Source organism: Harpia harpyja, chromosome Z (assembly GCF_026419915.1).
Source record: "Harpia harpyja isolate bHarHar1 chromosome Z, bHarHar1 primary haplotype, whole genome shotgun sequence".
Lineage (NCBI taxonomy): Eukaryota > Metazoa > Chordata > Aves > Accipitriformes > Accipitridae > Harpia > Harpia harpyja.
The window spans coordinates 78959985-78984338 of record NC_068969.1 but is presented as its reverse complement, the minus strand read 5'-3'; the positions used below and the strand labels follow the sequence as shown (position 1 = coordinate 78984338).

Here is a 24354-nt window from a genome sequence, read left to right as displayed (position 1 = left end):
CATTTATATTACTCAAAAGGTTCATTGGACTATACCTTTTCACTGTGTTCTAGGTTGGGGATTCAATGTGATGTCCTAGAGACTGATGACACATTGCTGTTTTTGAAACACCTAGTAAAGAATTAACCCCTGAAATTTAAACAAAATTAAAAATCCTAAAGGACACAACTCCAAGTTTCACTCTACACAATTATCATTAAAAGTATTAGAAAATACTTAATAAAGGAAACAATTATTATAGTATTTTCTCATGTTCTTTAGATTTCTGTAGATCATACTTCCATCATCACAACCCCCTAATACTACAACAGACCATTAGAATTCCTTCTGGGAAAGGAGGAAAACAATTGTGCATGTACAAAATCCAGAAAAGCAGTACCTTCATTGGCACCTGTTCTCACAACCATCCTTGTTCTGCATTATTTTCATGTGGCAAACAGTAAGTTCACAACAAAGAAATGTCAAGACCTATTATCAGTGGACTACGTAATGAGATTGCAAAAATACCTAGAAATACTTTTTCTCAAGTTATTTCCCAGCGAGAGCATCACTGGCTCAAGTATCTTCTAGCAAAATAAGTCTCACCTTTGGCCCATGAGATGATTTCTTCTTCACTTCAGAAAAAGAGAGGGAGTTACTGGGAAGGCTGGGTAGATGAAGGCTCTGTCCTGAAGAGAACGATGTGCCATCTGACATTACCATGATCTGTTATAAGAGAGAAAGCATGTCAGTCAAACATTACCAACACAGACAGAGAGAGTCTCACCTGCCTAAGAACTGCAAATTACATTGGTAGAATAAAACTTCTCCAACTAATAGTATCCATGTTTCTTCTCAACGGGGGATGGGTTAATTAAACCACACTGCCATCCTCTATTTAATGAGTAAATCACATCTTTCAATTTTCATGCAAACACAATGCAAGCCCCTCAGAAAATGGCATAACTTGTTCTATTATGGCTGCTTACATGCTATGGCACCTGAGTCCTTAGCCCTCTTTCTCTTGTTCTCAACAATGTCTAGTACACTTGAAAGTTCATCACACCTGCAGTAGAAGGTTCTGCAGGCAGCTGACATTCCATAAATATGTATGTGCAGCAGTCTTTGATTTCAACTAAAGTGAACTGAAGGAAGACTATAATGGGTACAGGTGGCAAGGTTTGGGTGGCAGGGGTGGCCTCTGTGAGGAAGGGGCAGGGACTCCCCCGTGTCAGACACAGCTGGATCCAGCCAGCTCCAACAGACCCACCGCAGGACATGTCTGAGCCCCTCAGGCAAGATGGTGCCACCTCACAAAGAACAGGTTTAAGAAAGGGCAAAACACTGCACAGGCAGAGGAGGTGAAGGAAAAAAAAAAATTGTGAGAAACTGCAGTGTGAACACCAAGGTCAAAGAAGGAGGGGAAGAGGTGCTCCAGGTGCTGTAAAAGGTATTTCCCTGCAGCCCACGGAGAGGCCCCGTGCTGGAGTGGGGGAAAGTGTGAGGAGGAAGCAGTGGCAGTGAGGAGCTGTTATGGATTGACTGCAAACCCCCCTCCCCATCCCCCTGTGCCGCTCAGGGAGGTGGCAGAGAAGTCCTGAATGAAGGACTGGAGTTGAGCATGGGAAGGTGGTGTCTGGGGTTGATATTGTTTTCGGTTTTTTTGTTTCTCATTACCCAAATCTATTTTAAATTTGCAACAAATTAAATTAATTTTCCCTGAGTCGAGTCTGTTTTTCCCATGACGTTAACTGGTAAGTAATCTTCCTGCCTTTATCCTGACCCATGAGCCTTCTCATCCTATCTTCTCCCCCTGCCCTGTTGAGTAGGCAGAGTGAGTGACCAAGCGTCTGGGTGGGAGTTCAGCCCTTAACCAAGATTAACCCACCACAAAGATACACTGTAAAAAAATGAGGTTTTAATGGGAAAGCAGTACAGCTCTAACTTCAACTTCTAACTTCAAGCTTCTGCTTTATATGGAGTACAGTAAACTGGATGGCTGGTAAGCAAGCAGCATTTTTGCTATAACAAGGGTCTAGCTACCTTTCTTAATTTTAAAGACTCTTAACTACAAACAGATCATTTCCAGAGACCACAGATAAATCAGCCATCACAGAGCAGTTACCAGACATGTAAAGATTATGCCTTCCATCTCAGAAACTCAGCTAGCTCCTGTCTTCTGCTCCAGTGCTGCTGTGCCTGAATTTTACTGCTTCCTAGCATACCTATTCATTTATCTATTGTTTCAAAACCCTAAATGCCAGAGAGAGCTTACCTGCTGTCTGACAAACCCTGCAAAGCTGGAGAGAAGTGGCAGAGCTCTGCACCTGCACGGAAACATCTCTCTCTTTCCACAGGTTCCCACGCATGAAGTCACACTTGGTTTTGCGGATGCCCTGTGTGGTCACCCTTGCCTCTTCACAAGACCAAAACATCCTCTGATACTGCGGATGGGGAGAGACTGACCCATCACATGCCTCATGCACATTACGTTCAAGGAGGAATGAGAAGTGCAAAATTGGGAAATCTAGGATGTAGGTATGTGTACTCCACATTTTACCTCTCCAAGTCAAGACGGTATTTACTGCCTACAGCTTCTTCAAGACAGGATTTCAATTTTAAAAAAAAAAAACATTATTTAAACACCACTCCAAATGAATCTTGTTGCAGACAACCTTGCTCAAAAGATCATGTGGTAGCCTGGACAATATTAAGGGACTAACTAGGTAATAAAGATTACTTTTATCTGCCCGTAAGTTGAGCATTACCTTTCAACACTGCTACTAGAATCCAAAGGTGGAGGAAGAAGGCGGCAATAAAGTTGTTCTCCTTCCTTGACCATAGGTTCACGTATTAAAAAAAAAAAAAAAAAAAAAAAAAATCTTTAAAAGTTACTTATGTATCCAAACATTTTGTGAAGTAAGATTCCACACAGCACATGTAACAAATTTTCTCCCCAATTCCTCATTTCCATTTCTCAGACACCTAAACCAGAGCCTGCCAGCAGCCAGAACTCTCAAAAATCAGCTGGGCAAAAACAATGGTGTCCTTCTTGTCATCATGGTAATGTCAACAGCAATTAGCTATTGTGAATCACAATAAATGATTTCCTTTAGCCTTACAAATACTTTTTAACCTCAACTTACCCAAGGTTTTGGTTGAATTCAGCCCAGCTGAATGCAAGAGAAGGCACAAGCTAACAAAGAACAACCAGCAACAAGGAAAATCTGTAGCCACAGGTGCATACCATAAACCTGGCAACAGGTAGAGAAAATGCATGTCCCCATCATTATTTCCTCTCACAGACTAAGTCAAACAGGTGGTTAAATAAGATTGTTCTCCTTTAAATTAAACTCAATGCAATGTTTTAAAACTACAAACTACATAGAAAATACCAATGAGACATAAGGTTACCCATTAATTATAGAGTTTAAGCAGGTATTTTATTGACACGAAGTAGTTTTGTTTACACTCATACAACAAAAAGATGCATATCCATGTGGAAGAGAAATATAGTCAGGAGGATGAGGGTTTGCCCTACCTTGAAATTAAAAGCAAAGAAACAAAAAATTCTGCCAAGGATTCTTTCTCCTAGGGTTGCAAGCTGCCATTTTCTCCCTGAAGCATAGAAGTCTGACTCGCTAAAATAAACTGAGGTCCAACCACTATATAAATTTTCTTTTTAAAATTCAGAAACTTTCCAGTTTATAAATATTTATATATTCATCATTATACACAGACATTCTTAGAAAGCTGACATTTTAAAAAAGTGTATGGACTTCTGAGATATCTCAGTTTCTGGGCAAGTATTTAGACCATTAACAGGATCAGTATTACAGACTTATGTTTAGGAACAGGATGACTGTCTACAGAAAGATCTACAGCGCCGGGATGAACAGCATTAGTACTGAGGTCTGGCAGATTTGGCAAATCTAGTTCCACACAGAGAGAAAATAAATCCCATTCAGTTTTTAGAAGACAAATTCTGGACATTCCAAACTGTGAGCCCTAAAACTTTCAGTGTATTGAGTCTTGCAGCCTGTTATTTCATTATAAACCCTATGAAAAATGGCAATTATAGATTCAAAATTTTTATGTGATTAACAATGTATGCAGTAAGACAGAACTTCAGTTCAGACTACAGACTTTACCATCTGTAAAAATGACAAAAGACCAAGAAAATCTCATGTAAAATTAACTTTTTGTCCCCTATGATAAAACACACAACTCTGTCTTCCAAACTGGTTTCTGTCAGAAAAAGGATATGGTCCTCACTGAAATCCCCTATATCAGAAAAACAAACAAACAAACCCCCTCCCCCCCCCCCCCCAAAGCCACTTGCCTTCTCCTCCCTCTCAAAGAATAAAGTTAATATTAACATTAAGTAACTCTTCAGGAACTCTTCCAAAATGTTTGTTTTCTTTACCAAGATTATCTATGTAAAAAGCCCCTACATTAGAAACACTCTCTGGAATTGAGATGCATTTCCCTTTTGGCTAAATTTACGGAAGAGACAGCTATACATCCAGTTTAAGTTTACTGAAAGATCTCAGCTGACAGAATTATAGTAACTTCTGCAGTGAGTAACTGCCATTTGTTCTCCCATTAGTCAAACACAGAAACACACAGCCTGGCAGATGTACTTCAACCAGCTTTCAGAGCAAGTCCCTACTTTTACATTGCAACTATCACACTGGCAGCATATACTGCTTGTGTGTGTGTGCATGTTTATGTATATGGCTATATTAAGTGAAAGCTACACAGAAGAAGCAAAAGGTGGCAATGAGCATATCACAGCAAGCCACTAATTCTGCAGCAAGAATGCAAGTTCTTCAAAAGCATAGCAAGAGCTCTCCAGTACAGCCAATGCTATATGTACTTTTTTTACTCATTTCCTCCTTGCTGCACTGTAAGATTCCTACTAGCTTACAGCTGCAAAGAACAGTACACCCCAATATGTGGAGGACACTGCCACAGCCCATGCTTAAGCCAGGCACCCAAGACCACCTGCAGCTGGTACTTTCAGCTCCCACAATGAATCACTTCAGTGACAAAAACCAGGAACATTATTAATTCCCCTCCTCAGCCCCTTCCACAAGTCAACAGCTCAGTGGGATCAGACAAGCTGGTGGAATAAGACACCAGTGCTGGTGTTAATGAAGCAAGGTAAGATGACAGCTGGGCTTTAAAAAAGTCAGTTTAAACAGCTATATAATCACACTCTGAATTCACCAGTATGTAAAGCATGAAGTTCTAGTTACAGTTTCGCTGTTCCCTCAAAGATATAGCTTGACTATATAGGCAGAGCAGAGGGTCTAGCTGATCTCACAGCCTGTCTTTGATGTTGTGAACAGTGACAGTAATAGGCTATGTAAAGGTAGGGAATTAGACATGCTTGTTCACAAGTGTTAAAGGCTTTTAAAAAAGTTGGGTGGATTAGAGTACCTGGTACTGGATAAGCATTAAAAACATGGCCATGAAAAAAAACAGTTTCACTGTTCAATACCAGGGTACAAATGATATGGGAATCACAGAACAGGTTGTATTAAGAAACATGTTGATGTAGGTGATTGTCCCACTCTACACTGCACTGGTATGGCTCCACCTCAAGTACTGTGGGCAGTTTTGGGTGCCTCAGTATAAGAAGGACATCAGACTATTAGAGTGTGTCCAGAGGAGGGCAACCAAGATGGTGAAAGGTCTCGAGAGCAAGACTTACAAGGATCAGCTGAGGTCACTTAGCTCGTTCACCTTGGAGAAGAGACAGCTGAGGGGTGACCTCATGGCAGACCACAACTTCCTCACAGGGGGGCAGTGGAGGGGGAGCTGCTGATCTCCTCTCCCTGGTGACCAGCGATAGGACACGACAAAATGGAATGAAACTGCGTCAGGGGAACTTCAGACTGGACATAGGAAAAGGTTCCTCACTGAGAGGGTGGTCGGTCACTGGAACAGGCTCCCCAGGGAAGTGGTCACAGCACCAAGCCTGTACAGTTTAGTTTTAGGTAGTCCTGCGAGAAGCAGGAGTCAGACTCAATGAACTTTATGGGTCCCTTACTACTTGAGACATTCCATGATCCTATGTATCCACATTGGGTGTTTTGTTTTGTTTAAAATTCAATTAAAAAAATATGTATCTTAAATTTTACCTGTTGGCAGGACTTCATAATCCTCAGGAATGGAAATTCTTTGCACCCATAGGAAGCAGCTAATATTACATGACGTGAATGACAACAAGAAACACTTCTAAAAACAGACGGGCTGTAAAAGAAAGGCTAAAGAAAGTGTGGGCCCACTGCTCAATGGGGCAAGAGACCTCATGACAAAGAACTTGACTTATGTACTCAATGATCTTTTAGCCTCCATCTTCACTAGTAAGATCTTGTTTCCTCAGGCCTCCAAGGTACCTGAGCATCCTCACACAGTCTGTGGCAGTGTCAGTGCCCACAAGAGAAGAGGACTGAGTTAGGGTGCACTTCATCCACAGGGACACTCAGGTTCATGAGACCACACTGGATGCAAGCAGGGATACTGAAGGAGCTGGTCAGTACCATTGCAAGGCAGCTCTCTATCATCTTCAAAAGGTTGTGGTGATCAGGGAAGGTTCCTGATGACTAGAGAAAGGCAAATATCACATTCATCTTCAAGAAGGAAGATCCAGGGAACAGGAGTCCCATCAGTCTCACTTCAGTTCCTAGGAAGAAGATGCAGAAAATCATCCTGAAAGCCACTTCCAGACACTGGAGGGACAAGAACGTGACTGAGAGCAGTCAACATAGGTTTACTAAGAAACACCCTGCCCAACTTACAGCCAGATCTATGAGATATGGACTAGATAAATAGATTATGAGATGGGTGGAGAACTGTCTGGACTGCTGGACTCAAATGGTTATCTTCAGCTGTGTGAGGTACAGCTAGAGGCCAGTGACTATCAGTGTCTCTCCAGGATCAACACTTAGTCCAAAACTGTTTAATCTTGATTAACGATTCAGTGGGATCAAGTGAACTCTCAGTAAGTTCACAGATGATACGCAGGTAACTATTTTTCTGAGATACCCTGTGCTGTCCAGGAGAAGCTCCACCATACAAACGTGACTGTTGGGTTAGATGATGTTCCAGGAAGGGAAGAAAAAAGGTCAGATGAGCTGTTCCATAAGGCATACAGAAACTCAGTCAGCAGGTGAGGTGAACTCCCAAGAAAGCCAGCCTGCAATCTAGTAAAGATGGAGAGATGACGTTGATATGGCAGAGGATGCCAGTCAAAGAGAAGACAGACCAATAGCAGCACTGATGAATGGAATAACTGCTTGATGGGACTGGATGAAAACAGAAGAAAATGCAGATGCCCACTGATGTTTTTCCCTGTCTGCTCCAAAGCCCATCTGTTCCAGGGACACCAAAGACTGCAGTTAATGGACAGTTTGGGGAAGAGAGTTATTTTTATAATGCACGTCAGAGATGGAAGGAGCCAAACTCCATCTCACTTTCTCTGTGAGAGGAAAACTGGAACATTCAGTGTGGGTAGCTACTTAACACACAACACTAAACTTGGACAGAAGAAAATTATCTTTCTTAATTTTGCTTTCTTCTGGTTTACACTGTAACTGGGAGGTTTCCTACACCACCACTAATAAGCCATTCCATACAAGTTTTAGCTCAACATAGGGAAGAGATGATAACATCAAAATAAGGTTTAACAAGATCTCATTCTAATAATGTACCTAAGAAAGATTTATGAAAACAATGCAAGACTAAATCATATTGGAGCATACAAATATCACCTGACTATCATGCTGGTAAACAACTACTACCACAGAGCAAAAGAACAAGTGTATATAAGCTATCTTTTACTTTCATTGTTGTTATGGTCAGATGTGTAAGACAGCTTCCCCCTCCCCAAGACTTTTCTCGCCAGTCCACCCCAAAGGAAGATTTTTCTCCTTTTCTTATACGTGCCAATAAAGCATTACGCATACAAGCATTCAAATTGATCTGCTGGTAGTGGTATCTTACCTCTAGTTCACCAAACAGCCACTTTGCTAGCCTGCAGCTGTTGAGCTTGTATTTAAAACCTTTGTCTACCAGTTGCTTCAAATAAAAGACAGCTTCCTGAGAAAGGGCAAAAGAAAACTTATTTTTCCCCCAAAAAACAGTGGGTGGAAGAAATCCACTGGTATTGACATTATTGTGTAGGAATGATCCTACATGCTTGATCAACCTAAAGTGACCCATCTCCATAATATCTGATCTGCAGGCACCTTCTAATGGCATTCCAATTTGCTACTCAAGACAACTGAGTGCTATGGAAAGAAAAACTACCATGTATTTAATTTACGTAGTTCCATGCACTACTGAACAAAGGAAGGGATCAGGGAACAACAACTGTGCACTATCTATTATCTTTATATAATCGGGAACCCTTTTCCACTATCCCTTTTCCAGCAGTTTGGGAAAAATTATGAAATTGTAATACCTGTACGTAAACCTACTAACAACTGATTCAGAAGTCTCCTTACAAAAAACTGACCTGTCGAAGACAACACCTACCTACCAACATGTTTGGCAGCCTGGGGTACCCATGTACCCAACAAGAACCATCCACTTTCAAAACACAAAACTTTGCTTTTCAGATTCCAGTACAGAAAGCATGAGGAACAGCCTCAAGATGTTCCACGGAAGCTGGTCTTCTCTTATTGCCTATTTCTACAAATGCACATCTTGCCATCCCTGATGCATAGGAGTCAGAGATCTACCACCCCACGTAGATACTTATGTAGTTAGAAACTGCACAAGCTGTCACAGTTGCTCCAGATCAACACAATCTCCTTATTAAGGCACATTAGAGCTTCTGCAGGGCAATGAACCACTACCAAAAAGCTGTTGTCTGTCTCCTACTTTTTCATTTTCCTGAATGAAAGGAGGCCATCAAGAAAGCTGGAATAATCTTGCTTCAAACAGACCACACCAAGCTACCTGTTGTAGTTTCATTTACTGAGCTGGTAATCTAAGAACACCTCCATACAGCAGACTCAGAACAGGTTGGTGAGCTTCCCCACAATGTGCTACAGAAAAATTCAAACAGTACTTTCAGTAGGAGCTATAAGATATGTTAGAATTCCAGGAGAAATGAACCATTACTACATCATTTCTGCAGCCCTGCAGATGAATTATACTCATCGTGCATCAGTAGCAGACAAACAGACTTCTTTGTGTGGTCCTGGGCTGCCGCACCCCATGTCGTTTCACAGTGGAGAACAAGTTCATTCACCACTGAAAGCAGTAAAAGTAATAATGAAAAGCCAGTTGTCCTGAACAACTATTATTCCTATCCAAGCCAAAAAATTCACAAGGGAATAGAAAACCTTTTAGAAGTCTTTTAAGTTATTTGCTTGAAAGTAAAGTAATACATGGTTTAAGAAAATTCAATTACTTAATTATGAAAAGCACAAGATTAAAGATAATCCCTTCCCTAGAGCAGCATTATACCTAAGGTTGGCTCTGGGTAGAAGCCAACTATTCCAGCTGACACAGAGGAACTGCAAGGCACAAGGGAGGATAGAGAAGAGAGAGAAATCCCCATGATTTCATCTTCATTACATGGATTAGGAACGTAGAGTTTTAGAACTGGCATTATGCAGGCATCTCAAGTGACTGAAAAGACATTTCTCAACTGTTAAACAGTAAAACCACAAAAATTTGAAAAACAACTCAAACAACAAAGCAGTGGGGTTTGGAAAAACCTGAATTTTTACCTTGATTTTTTTTTTTCTAAAAATTGTATCCCTTCTCAGAATGATTCTTCCTCTCTCTTGACTCATTAATAGATCAACTGTCTTCAGGGAAAGAGTTGCCTCGCTACAGAAGTGGAGCTGCTGTATTTCCAAACTAATTTTACAAAACGTAGACAAAAAGCGACACCAGTGTTGCTAAAAAGAATCATTACTACTCTAAAAATGACCTATTCCTTGCATCCTCTAAATCTGAAACATCAAACTGTGTCATTAATAGCCATGTGCCTTTGTAATAATGGTATTCATTTTACCATTTTTGTTCATAGTGGTAACTGCTCTCTAAGAGGCATTCATCAGGCTTTCCTTTCATGAAAAACTCAACTATTAAATGTTGTCTGTGTACTCCTGGATTAAACAACTAACTTTGAGTCTCATTCCAAAAAGGTGGGAGTATTACACAATACAAACATTTTTATTTGTATATTTGCAGATATGGGAGAGAGGACTGTATTAAATCACTGTCTTAACATGTACTGAAAATATTTTTACTACTTTTTCCTGCAGGAATCAAAATTAAGCTATTCATAATTCATTTTCAAACAAGTGACACCTGAGCAAGTCTATGTTTCCAGAGGCAAAATTCCATTTAACTGTTAGGTAGCTGTCATTCAGCATCTTCAAAATTAATTTATTTCTACTTGGCTCAATAAGCAGATTAGGTGTAATTTTCTATTTTTTCTTGAAATTGAAAAACTTGCAAGGCAAAAAAGCAATAGAACCAGCACTACTGGCAACACAAAAAACATCAATGGAGTCAGACCCTGGTTATAAATGGTTTTAGTGGGGTTCAACATTCAAAATCTACTTCAAATTTGAAGATTATTTTGACTATAATTTCCCTGTCAGCATCATTCCTCTTCCCATATCCATATGCAGGAATCACAGTGCCACCTCTTTTCCCTCAGGCTCTTTCATGTTTAGAGGCTGAAACTAATCAGAAAAAGCAACTGGCAAATCTAGGAAGGAATGATCATGTAAGGATCAATGCTTACTGGTGTTTACTTGATGAAAACTTCAATCCTACTGTACCTACTCATGCACAATTTTGTGCTGTGTCTAGAGGATAAGCTCTGTAGGAGACTACGGGTATATAGTTCTGTCACTACCACTAGCTTGATAATTTGCTTGGTAAGAAGTAGATTAAGTAAAAGTCATCGTCTGTACACAGGGTGTCTTTGGGGATTTCAAGCAACAGGTTGGATTATGGTATACACTGCTAATTCACATGAGTCATATCTGTATACATGTTAGCTTCACATCATTAGGTACTACACTGAGTAAATGGTGCAAGAAATTCTCAGTGGCATCATTTCCACAGCAAATTTTTCTAAAATAAATGTCATTTACAATACATATGCAAAGACATGCAACATAAAAAATTACACTGAATGGTTCGATTGAATTTGCCCAGCATACTCTTGAAAATATTTTATTTCCTCTATAAACATTTCCTTTTACATTTATGAGAACAAGGTCAACTGAAAGTAGGTAAATGGTAGAGACAGACTTGAGTGCAACTAAATCTTTTCAGGGGGCAGGGGGAAGTTCAGTGTCGAAAATAAGTTTCTGAAGGTGGAAAACTTTGACAAAGAACTTTGCAAATTGGATATGGCCTTTGTAAGATTGAACCAAACATTCCTATTTACCTTCCTGACTACAGAAACACAATCTCTGAAGCCAAATCAAATCCTTCCTCTTGTAAGAGCCAAAAAAGTAATTCTCAGTTTGGAAGAGAAATTAGCAACTTAGTGACCTCCTACTAATAATGACTGACAGCACATTCATGCTTCGATTCTTGGTGATAGCAAATAAAATGCTAAGATAGAAATATTCCACAGAGTTAACCTACATGACTGGCACCATCCTAAACATCCTATTTGCCTTAACTAAAGTGGCCACAGCAGCACTGCAAAGCTGTGCTACAGTTGTGTTCTCACTTGTTTAATTACTCAGGATATCCGAATGTTACTCTTATTCTCTCCCAGTGAACTGCAGGATAACCAGTCACACCTTTGGGCATATGAAGGACAGGATGCATATGGGGAAGAGTAACCATGAGAATGCACCAGCAGACTGCTAGCACTTCATTTTAAAACAACAACAAAAAAAGGGGTTCTCAGCATGAAAGACAAAAGAACATTGGTTGTAGCAAATATCCCTGACTAGTTCTCATCTGGGATGTGACAAGATATATGTGTGAGGGAAAAGGGGAGTTGTGAGGATCCAAGTGATAATTCAAGAAATCTGCAGCAAGTGACAAATACATAGACAAGTCTATACTGAATATGGGAGCATGCAGGTGCCAGCTGAGCCTGCACCTTTCCCTTCAGAAGAGCATACTATTTGTAAAATACATATGTTTATGCAGATGAGAAAAAGAGAATCATGTTTAGTGGTTTACGTCAGCGGAATGACACATCCCATGACTTTCGCTTGGAGAAAAACTAATGAGAGAACTGAGTTTCAAGGTGCACAGAATTCAAGTGATTTACACCATTATTTAAAAGCATGTAAGCAAAAGTCCTCCAGCTTAGAGTCTTTTCTTAAAGCTATCGCTCAGCTTTTTACATTAACATGGTACCTCAATCGTTTTGAAGGACATGAACTTCATTTTGCCTGACTTGTTGCCTGTCAAGGAAATTCATTGACTTGTTACTTTTACTTTTTTTGAAGACAGCCATAAGCTAGACATATTAATTGTTTTGTCTTACAGGTAAGTGCAAAACCCATCTCATGCTTACTTATCCTGTAAATGCTTTTCTCAGTCTAAAGCATGGAAGTTACAACTGAGTTAATGTTTCGTGAATTCATTCAGTTGTCTATTCTACTTATACTTGGAAGCAAGAGCCAGCTTTCTAGGGCTTCTACAACAGTGACAAGAAAAGCCTGTGTACAGCATTTCATAAAAGCGTAACGGGCCTTTCAATGCTGGGAGATGTAAGCCCTTCACAAAGACTTTTAGTAACAAGACAGACAGAATGCTATTACATCTTCTCTGCCAAGTTGATCAGACGAACTACTAGGTCAGAAACCCTACAGAGGGAAGCACGGAACACCAATAGCATCAAAAAAAGGGACCCATTTCTTGGAAAGAAATTGGAAAAATGGAGAAGAAAAAAAGAAAAAAAAAAGGGCAAGCATTTTGTAGACTCCAGAAGACAAAAGGCAACAACGCAAAGCATTTTAAGAATGACTATGCTGATATATTCAGGGAACGAATTTGATCACAAAACGCCACATTTCATTGTTTACAATTAGGCAGCATTTTTGCTTTTGTTAACTTAAGAAACCTAAAATTAGAAGGCACAGAAAATGAGCGATAAGAGGGACATTTCCTATTTTTACCTTTTTAACCACCCCAGTCAGCCCCCTAAGTCCCTGCTGGCATAATTTAGATTTATTACACTTGGGGGTAAAACTTGTCCATTGACAACTGACCTGATATGATTAATATTAAAGCAGTAGCTCATGAAGTTTTCCAGAATACAATCTTGATCTTTTATTTGCAAACACACTAAAGAGCCAACACATTGTCCAGACATGGATACCCTCTTGCACCTAACAAATGCAAACACAAAACACAGCTCAGGCTTCTATTTCAATACAACTATAGTTGTAACACTTATTTTCTCCAGGAGGATAACAAGGTCTTTCAGACTATACCCACTACTTATTTTTGCTTTGTTTTCAAAGATCCTCTTCAGCAGACTGAATATTCTCACACTAGCTCCCCTCCTCTTTCCACCCCAGAACCTACTACTGTCTAATTGTGCCAAATAGGGCTACCCATTTTTGTTACGACTGTTCAAAAATACGAAGATAAGCATTGGCATTTATATTAGTAGACCCACAATATGAAGGCTTGCTTAACATCTCTATCAGTAACCTGGAGGAAGAGACAGAACACACTCTTATTCATGAGGTTTGCACATGACAACCAACTGGGGAAGGGAAGCAGTCAACACTCAAGAGCAGGGCTGCCACCAGGAGGGACCCAGACAGTCTGGAGGAAAGGGTTAACAGCAGCCCCATGGAATACAATCAGGAAAAAATGCCAAATGCCAAGCCCTGTCCCAGCAAGGCAGAGCCCTGCAGCCATGAGGCTAGGGGCTGGGAAACAGCCCTGGGGGGTTGGCCCTGGAAGACAGCAAGCTGAGCCAGGGCCACCTGTGTGCCTGGGCAGCAACAAGGGCCAGCAGTGCCTACAGCCTTGTGAGCAGGTCACAGCCCTGAGAGCCAGGAGAGGGCAGGGACTGTACCCTCTGCTGGGTGCTGGTCAGACCCTGTCTGGATACTGCCTCTGGTTTGGGTCCCCAACACAGAAACACCACCAACAAAATGGGAGGTGAGAGGAGGCCACTGAGACGGTGGGGCTGGAGCCCTTTGCCATGCAAGGAAGGACAGCTTTGGGGGCACCCAATAGCGTGCCTGGCACCGATGGGAGGGAATGGAGGAGCAGTAGTCAGGCTCTTCACAGTGGCATGTGGCAGGAGGGCAACAGGCAGCAGCACAAGCTGACAAACGAGAGGCTCAGGCTGGAGATAAGGAGAAGTCTTTTCCCCATGAAGATGGCCCAGCAAGGTTGGGCCACCTTCAGCCAGGGGAGGTTTCACACTCAAGCAAGGAGGGGTGAAGTCCTGAGCAGCCTGGTCTGACCCCATGGCTGAGCCACGAACGGTCCCTGCCAGCATGAATGATTCTGCCATTGTGTGAAACACAGCAGAACAGTTTCCACTAATCAACAAAGTGTAAAGGTAAAGGTTTGGCCCTCTCCTTCCTCCAAATGGGCAAAATTCCTTTGGGCTTTTTCATATCAATTATTTCTACCAACACGTAAAGAAATCTTGGTAAATTTTCTGGTTCAGACTGTGTAACATATAATATATAAATTTAAGTAGGTTTATTTATACTTAGAGTTTCTAACATGTTCTACCTTATAACTAGAACCATTTCTCTTTAAGTGAGAGACATTTTATTTACTTATTACTTCCTCCCATCACAGTAGCCCTCCTGTACTTCATCTCTGGAAAGTCAAGCAAGCAACGCTTCATGTGTAAGGTCCAAGTTCTGCTTTTGCAGAAGTAAACATGAATTGCTTGGTTGTGAAGACAGATAGCTAATCATGTAGGCACATGCTCCTTTGCTCACCCATTCCACTTAAAGACAAGAAGCACTGAGCTCTTATATGAAGTTAATCACAAAAACACTTCACTTTGTTTCACTGTCAGGTCAATCTTTATTATACTAATCATGCACCAGCAATAAGCAGCAACATCTTTATTGTGATGGCTTTTGACATGGGTGCAGGACTCACCCCTCCTGCCTTTAGCAGCTTTCTTCTGAATTCCTCTGTCGGGTTGTTGAATGTGAGCTTTTCACAGCGGAGGTGATTTACAGGTGGGTGGCCTTCAAGGTGCAGGAATAAGTCATAGTCAAATCGAACTTTCTTAGGTTCTTCCTGAGGGTTGAAAATAACCAGATAGAAACATCTAGCACCAAAACTAACTAAGTTGAAAACAAGGGCTACATAAAGACTGTCAATTAAAATGAAAATTATGTCATTTTTAACCATTCCCTGTGATCTCGGATACATGATGGAATTTACCAAGTGTCAACCGAGCTACAGTAAATCAGAGAAGCTCCTATTAGCCCATGAAAACACAAGGTAAAATGCATGAACCCCATGAACTTCAAGCTGTCCTGACAAGGCTTAATTGAAAGTGTTATGTCATGTTTGGCACAGGCTACAGACATACGCGTAGACAAGTATCATGATTCAGCTGACACAAGGTAACTCAGTCACCAACACAATCACACTTCTGAGCTCTAGATAGTACTGAAGACACTGCAGTAAGTTTTGAATGCAAATTCCTCCACTGAAGCCAAACACTATTGTTTTCCTCACAAAGTTGTAGAAAGGGGTAAGAATGAAACCGCTGCAGCCAACTATATTTATCTCCTATGTATGGAGTCTGCTCGTTTATTAATGAAACTTCATTGCCTTGAATGAGTGTGGCCAGCTAGATTTCAAGTGTTCCACCACAGCTTCCAAGTGATTAAAATTCTCTGTCAGTGCAGTGAAAAAATGAAACTGAATGTTCCCTGTACCAATATGGAGAGAAAAAACAGGAAAGGCAAATTTATCTTGGAAGCATTTTTTCAAGGACTTTGTCTCAATAGCTAACAACTACAGCCTGCTGCTGCTGAATTTGGGAGGGAGGTTGTTTGTCATTTCCCTAATTCTTTAAAGCTTAGAATATTTTCCATCAGGGTGAAATGCCTATTAGATTTTCTAGCAATTTCTACCTGAGAAAGCCTCACCTGAAAAAGGACACTAGTGGCATTGAATAGACTTCAATTTATAACACCAGAGAAAAGATACTAATTATAATGTGTTATATATTTAGACAGTCCCTTCTAGAAACTGTATATGTTAGGTGCTCTTTTAAGGCAGTATTAAGTAGCCCTTTCTCCAAAGGTCCTGATGTGCAACAGAAGCCACCAAACCAATGTCAGTCTTAAGGCAGAACACAAGTAAAAGGCCACATTCAGGAAAAGCTTTAGTAAAAAGGGAACCATGAGGGAAGAGGAGGAAGAGATACAGCAAAATCTTAGCACATATCCAACACTGCATGTAATCAAAATGTGTGCTCTGTTCAGTGACAGATGCTTAAAAAAAAAATCACATTAAAAAATGTTTTGTTTTGATTTAGGATTCCAAAGATGTGAAAAACAGAAAGCATAGAAATGTCAGTTATTCTAAAAGTTAAATCAGAGGTTTCAAACACAGCCAAGGGACATCCTTATTGTCCCACCTCTAGACTTGGAGCAGAAACAACAGAAGGGGACCTGAAATAAAAAGCCTGCAGTAGTCTGTTTCTGAGGACAGAATAGAGTAGTTCCCTCAGATGAACTATTTTCTTGACAGACCATTTTCAAAGGTAACCACGGATGAAGATATTTCTTATTGATAGAAATATTAGCACATGCTTTCTTGTGGAAAAAAATGGAAGTGTTTTACTTCCCAGTCTGCTTAGAAAACTGTGATGTTGCTACAGGCTAACAGTTGGTACCAGCAGCTTTGCCATAAAAGCAAAGTTATAAGAAGTTATAAATGGGAGTCTGAAAAGAATTCTGTGGAAAGTTAGATGAACATAACCAGTGATTTCACACCGGACTTTTACTACACAAAGGACTTCCCATACCACTGCCATTATTTCAAATCGGTGTGACAGTAAAGGCAGAATATACTGCAGTTTATGAGCCTTACCCTAAATGGACTGCATTTTCCAGAGTAAAAGTCTTTTGACCTAAAAGCATTTTTTCAAAGATGTAGTCTCAAAGGCTAACAACTATAGCCTGCTGCTGCTGCATTTGGGAGGGGGGGTTAGTCTGTCATTTCCTTAATTCTTTAAAGCTTGGAATATTTTCTGCTGGGGTGAAATGCCTGTTAGATTTTCCACCAATTTCTGCTTAGTCCTGGGAACAGACACTCTTTAATTCTCCATGGTCCAGGTGGCTTCCTGTACCCATGCCTCCTCTATTCATTAGGGTACTTTCTGAACCAGAAATTGAAAAGTTGTCTACCTTGAATAAGTGATGATGGTCTGTCTCCTCTTCCTCCTTCTGTCTATCTCCTCTTTTTCTGTACTGGAATACCTGTGAAGTGACTTAGGGGAGGAAGAGTAGCTGAGCCAGGAGAAAACAGTAATTTGCCTCAGGAATGCCAGCCCAATTTTTGTGCCACTTTTCCTTTGTATTGTACTGACCCCAGGGAAGGGCATGCTGCTGCAGCTGTGTGAAGAGCTAGCTGACTCACAGTCCAACTGCTGCTTGTTGTATTCCATGACACCAAAATAGGGGTGAGGGATGTTTGCAAATTTCCTAATTCCACATGCTGCTTGAGGGTGAGGTGAGTTGTAATCACTGCTGCCCTCTTGATCTCAAGTCTAAGCCACAACTCCTGCTGGAGAACTCCTGAGATTTGCAGGTCTCCACAGTCAAAGGCAGCCAAAAGTCTGAGTGGAAAACAAAAAAACAAATGTCGGGCAGGAAGCTTTCTGTAGAGATGCTTCAATGACTGTCTCACTGTGTTTTGACTTTGTCTGCCCAGTTTTGGGATGAGCTCTTAACAGGGGAGTTACAGAGAATGGGCTGCTTTTCATTAGATTTCCTGAATGAATCAAAACTGCTTCCCTAAGGGAGACAGAGCTAAAAGCATACCAAAAAAAGCCAGTCAACTCACTGCGGCAGCTCTGTTTCCTTTTCCAACAGCAAACAGGGTAGACTAAACACTGCTCTTCACAGATTGATACAGGGAACATTTCAGAATTACCTGTTCGAAACCTACAACTTAGAAAGTGCCTGAGCAGAATTATCCACACCTCACACCTTGACAGAGCTTTCTGTGAAAGACAAAAGAGTACTGGAATATCTACCTGAAAGCATACACAGCTAACAAAGTTGTACTCTAACACAAATTTTAAGTGACCAGTGTACCAGCAGAAGTCTTTTACTATGCATTTCTATTTTCTCTTGGTTTTAGTTTTTCACCAAGCATTCAACACATTGAAGATGTAACAGTGACTTGATTAAAATAATTATGTTAAACTACATCTTGGTAATAAAAACCAAACACACAGGTATCTTAGAAGTGCATACAAAGTATAATAATAGCTTCACGGAGGCACATGACATACAAAAGGAACCTAAAATATTGCAGTTAAGGTACTGTACATTAAACCTTTCAAGCATTTTGCTCTTTAATTCCACACCCAAATCCAATTCTTTTTATCTGAATGACTTACTAGTAATACAGACCCTGTTATGTACATAAAAGGAAATCTCTGTATTTGTTATGTAAGAGACCCACAGTAAGTGCAGCATTTACTTAGATTCAGAGTTTGAGATACCACAATAATGCAAGCTTTGTAGAACACCACTGGGTTTGTTTTTAAATTGTGCTCCCTCGTACTGTTGAGTCGAGTAGAATCAATGTTCACAGGCAGTCTAAAAGAATGGTTTTTTTAAACTGAGGATGCAGGATTCAAAAAAAAAAAAGACTGTTTTGAAAGATCAAAAACTGAACAAATTAAAAATATTGGCCATACTAACACAGAGCAATGAGTTTGTTATGAAATAAACATAAGATTGGTTCCTTTCTTAAGGTTTAAGTGGCTCTTGAACTTCCTTAAGCATTATTTAAAGTCTGTCCACTTCTGAGTAGGGCTAGTAATTCTTCCGAATAGTTACATTCAACTTCTTAATTTTATTAGGTAATCCTAATTTCAAAGAGTTATGTAGTAAATACAATTATGCATTTCTGAAAGTTACAGTGACTTTGAGTTGAGGAACAGCACTGACAAAGATAGCTTTAAACCTTATTTTTAACTGAGTTTATGAATTAAACTGTAAATCTTTAAAAAACCTGACTTCCACATGATTTTTTTTTTTTTTTTTTTAAGGAAAAGTATGTGATTCCATACCTTGTTTTTGAAGTAAACCTCAATTGGTAAAATGAAACCAGCATACCCAGATTCTTCAACTTTGTAGGGTGGGTCCTTGCACACTTAAACAAAGAAAAAAACATGTATTTAACACAAAAAAGGACTGTTTTAAATGCACAAGCAAAACATATGCACAAATAATCTGTGACAATAGTTCCATGGCAGCGCCATTCATTACAAAACTGCACACACACAGTAGAACATATCTGTGCACAACTCAACGTGAATTTTGCAAGCAAATCATTCCTGCCCATATATAACATATAGTTTAGGGAAAGCAAATTTTTTTTTTCTTTTTCTTTTTCAATCCTTTCAGACTGCTAAAGCAGAACCACCAGGGACTTCAACACCAGGTGGACCCACTGAATACCCACAAGGGCTACATAAGCACTGGAGCCAAGGCTTGTACTGGGCATGAAAAATATATAGGATTCCACCCTGAGAAAGTTAAACTTGTAAAGGGCAAAAGAATGGTAGAATTCATGTCTTCATAACCTAATACTAATAAAATCCTAATTCTAATAAATGTAATTTAAAATAAATTAATTAAATTAGAACTAATGCTAATAAAATTGAAATCTGTATTACTGGGGGAAGAGGGAACACAACACAACATTCCAGTACATAGTGGAGATCCTCAGGAAAGTTAACTATTGTATTATGTTAAAACAGCATCCACATTTACCCTGCAGGATTCAGACTTCTTCAACATGACAGAGAGTATTACTAGCTCAAATATACAATCTCTTCCTTCAGGTTTTCAGTTTAATTCAAGAGCTTTTAGTTACATGAAATCCCCATAGTATTGAACATGAGCTTTCTGAAGAAAGTGGCACTAGCCTGTCAACTCCAGACAGTGACAAAAAGCAGGTTGTTACAGAACTTGGAACAGAAGCCACCTCTTTCTTCTCCTGTTTAGCTGTGTGACAACCTCATTACAGAATTCATACCCACATAACACATAGGCACAAAGGTAGGCTGAGCTTGAGAAACCATGCATCTCCTGCAGCTTCAGCTCAGATGCTGCCACATGCTGCATTGATATGTATGACAACTCATATATGCACTACTATCTCCGTGACATCACAGCACAGTGACAGTTTCTCTACTGTAGACTGATAGAATGATGCAATTCATACACAAAGGGTTGACTTCTTCAGAAACGTTTACTCAAGCCCTATCAACCTTGCTGACTGAAAAGAAAATTCAAACTCCCAGATGGATCATCATTTGCGAAGATGTATGCTCTTTTCGGAATTGCCTGGTACCTGCTCACTGCACTGTATCAGGTGCAACTTAAACTATATTTTACAAAAAGCATGTCTTACAATCAACTGTGCTGGGCCTGAATACCAAAATTATTCTTTTTAGCAAGCACCACAGATGGGCACTTACCACCCTCTAACATCCTGAAAACATGACAAGGCCCATTAGACACATCCAGGAATATAACCACTGCTACATTAATAGTATGATCACTACGTCAGCTTTCTGAGGACATGCAAACGTGGTTAACCCCCAAGCAGATGAACACAGTAGAATTTTCTCCTACTACCTTGCTATTCTCCTCCTGCTCTGCTAGCACCAAACCCCCACAGGGACTTCAAGGATGAGGAAGATCCCAAGTCCTTGCTCACGTGCTGCAGCTGGCTATCCCTACCCAGTTCACTTAGTGCAAACAATGGAAAGGGAAAAAGATTACAAAACCAGAGCAAGAATAATCTCTTTCCCAGACTCTTCTGCAACACTGTCCTCTTGCAGCTACAGAATTTAGTTTGTTTTTCTTGGCAGGAAAAAGGAGGACCTATAGTTTATAAAGTGGGATTTGAAAGATTTTGAAGAAAAGTGTTATGATGATAGGTCATATGTGAGAGGTGGTTTCAGACGTACAAAGCTTTTAAGTTGGAAACTGAGCATTTTGTGCTAGAACCTCCCAGAAGTAGTATTTCACCTTATAATGACATGTCTTCCCTTAAGAGAGCTTACCAGTATTTGAAAAATGTAAATGTAATAGTCCTAGTTAAGCACAGTGACAGGTTACAGTAATACATACTGACCACTTCAGTCAATGAAAAAGGAGCCTTCCTCCTCCTCCTCTGCCTTCAGAAGACAAGTTGAGGAGAAAGCCTTCCCAGTGTTATTTCAATGGCCATGCAGGGTTCAGAAGACTGAAATCCACTTGTATAAAAACATGGAAAGATTATACAGCAGATATTTATCCAGATGGAAACATAGAAACTCTAGAAACTGTAATAATACATTAACTCTTAACAGAGATTTCAGGCTCCATTATGTGACAAGTCACAAATCACCTTTTTCCCCCCCTAATAAGTATCATGTCAACTTCTTCCTGACCACTTAATTGGTGCAGAAAACACTGTCAGCATAAATATTTTTCATTCTCTCCCTTAATTCTCTCTTCTTTCAGATTTACACAGCTGTTAGCCACGCTGAATAGTACCTTGTCAGAGTTTCACATTACAGCTTTGAAAACAAAGTCTGTTACACTTGCAAGCTTTGTTGAAACTTGGGTGACGCATTACAAAACAATCACAAGGAAAGTACTTTGGGTGCCTTCCCAAACTGAAAGATGGGCTTTTAATAGAAAGAAAATTCTACAATCTTGTGAATTAAATCTCCCTGGGAAAAAAAAAAAAAAAAAAAAAAGGCAAGCAACTGAGCAAAGCTCCATGCTATTTCATACATGTCGACTGCAACTAAAATGTAAGCTATTACATTTTTCTCACCTTTCTTGTGGAAGCTACTACATGTACTGACAGAAACAACAACTCTGTGCACTCTGAACCAGCACTCACTGGCATAAGCTCTTTTTGTTTTGTTGAACTGTCACAAGTAGTAACCAGGGCTGCAATGACTTGTGTGGTTTAGCCGAACCAACAGGCAACCATCCTAACAAGGTCTGTTGAGTGGAGAAGAGAGAAGTGGCAAGAGTTAGGTGAACCACAGAAAAAGTAGAAAGAAAAAAAGTAACAGGAGAGGGAAAAAAACCTAAAGTGGAAAAGAAAAAGAGAAACAAAAGCAAATTGCAAGTATAGACCAACAGAGCAAAAGCAACAAGAGAAGCTAGGACGGAGTGATTTTGAAGAAGGAAGCATCTGGAAACCCTAACAGGCTTCTCAAAGCTTGTTAAAAAAAGCAGCTACACTACCAAGTAGATAGGCAGAAAACACTACCCTTCTACAGACAAACAAACAATTTCCTCCTCATCCCAAGGAACAGAGACATTTCCCCAATGACTTCTCTCCTCTGAAGTAGCATCTACAAATGCATTTCAACCACCAGATAAACAAAGCCTCTTGCACAACGTTATCCCTAAGAGTAATGCTTTTGGTCAGTTTTTTTTCCTATGGAAACAGCTTGCATGATCACAATCCGTTTCCTCCCTCCCTCCTATATCTTTTGACTAGGTGGTCCAACTTTAAGAAAATCTCTATGATAATTAAGGCCCTACAGATTCCTGAAGATTCAGTTAAAAATTAGTGCCTGCACTGAGAAGGCAGTTCCAGAGAACCTCTTCACTGAGATGCAGGGAGATGCAGCCAGGAGTACGCAGAATTACAAACCAGTTATAACACAGTGTCTCTTCTCATGAGAAATGCAGGGCGAGGAAAAGAGAAGTAAAGAGAAAAGCAAAACTATGCAGATTTCTTTAGACCCACTGGCCACAGAATAAGCTGGGGTTTTTGTTGCCTGTGTAAGGCAAGATAAGGAATACATGATACTATACTGTTATCATCTCTTTGTCAGAAGGCAGGATCATTTCTCTTCTTCCAGAAATGAAAGCCTAAGATTAATCTTAGGTATTTGCAAACGCATTTGCTAAACACAGATAGACCAGCCCCCTAAAACAATTTTAGGTGCAATTTTGAAATAAAAATAAGGAGTTTATGCAACACAATTACACAGTTGAAGTTCATCCCTTCTGTTCATCATGTTTCATTGTACTTTTGGGGTGAACATTGCTGTAACAAGTAGTAACACTGGTATTTTTGAAGCCACAGAAGGGAACCTAGATCAAACTATTAGCAACGGCTGTTCAAATACTGCACAGGAGCTTGAACTTACATGAAACTAAAAGACTACACAAGCTGTTAAATGAGCGAGGGAAGAAGGGAAAGTGTAGAAGCTAAAGAAAGAAGGCTCAGATCCTAAGACAAGAAGTAGTTCTCATAGGTGGAATGCCATTCTTTCATAATGTGGGGGAAGCATACACATGTGCAACTGCAGAGGTACTGACTTCCAGCACTGTACACACCTCAGGTGCTCCCCTACAGTATGCTGTCACTTAAATTCCCTTGACAGAGGACTATTTAGGCACTCAGCTGCAATCCTAGCTATATTACCAACACTCCACAAACAACAGGAACAGTCGGAAGCTCATTTTGACCAGCTTTCCCATACATGCAAGTGCAGTAATTTGCAGCTGATAAAAATTACTGAAATACTCCTCAAACAAAACATGCATTCCAGAGACCAAATGCAAGATATCAATGTGCATCTTTAAATGAAAGCTCAGTAACTACATTATCATTACTAATACACAATTTTATTAACAAGGATTTCTTCTCCATAAGATCTCAGTATCTGTTTTGGTAAAATTGCATATTATACTCATTTTACACATAAGAAAGAAATGCGAGTGCTCAACTCCCATTCAATGCACTCTACAACTAAATTCTTTTATAATGCCAGCATAATGAGTTACCCAAGATCACACACAACAAGCCAGGACAGGAATTTATGAGTTGAGGATTATCTGTCCCCTATTTGTCAGGGAGATATGCCTTCTCTACAGCTTATACAAATGGCTTAAATCATTTGTCTCAAATGTTTTCTTCTTTATTCCACAAGTGAAGCACTGCTTTTTCTTTTGTTGTGTACATGCATGCACTCCCATGTGTTGCATTAGACATTAACTGACACCTAAGGAACCAATGCAAATCAAGCCACGATGATGCATTTTAGTAACAGTGACCACACTGAGGCCTTTGGAGATAACAAAATTCTAGTAAGAGCTATCCTTTTTAAAAACTGTAACATGAGATTCATTTGCCACT

General features: G+C 40.0%; 1 protein-coding gene across 4 annotated transcripts in view; it reads right to left on the bottom strand.

The window, feature by feature from the left end:
* Positions 1-24354, bottom strand: part of MLLT3 (MLLT3 super elongation complex subunit) — a 138050-nt gene that overhangs the window by 46593 nt on the left and 67103 nt on the right. For 3 of the 4 annotated variants that reach the window (XM_052778511.1, XM_052778513.1, XM_052778514.1), the window contains 3 exons: positions 19256-19338; positions 15085-15228; positions 586-705 (listed from right to left, as the gene is read on the bottom strand). In XM_052778511.1, the coding sequence (XP_052634471.1) occupies positions 586-705; positions 15085-15228; positions 19256-19338 (347 nt within the window). The remainder of the gene's footprint in view (positions 1-585; positions 706-15084; positions 15229-19255; positions 19339-24354) is intronic. The other variant, XM_052778512.1, reaches the window with a different exon arrangement.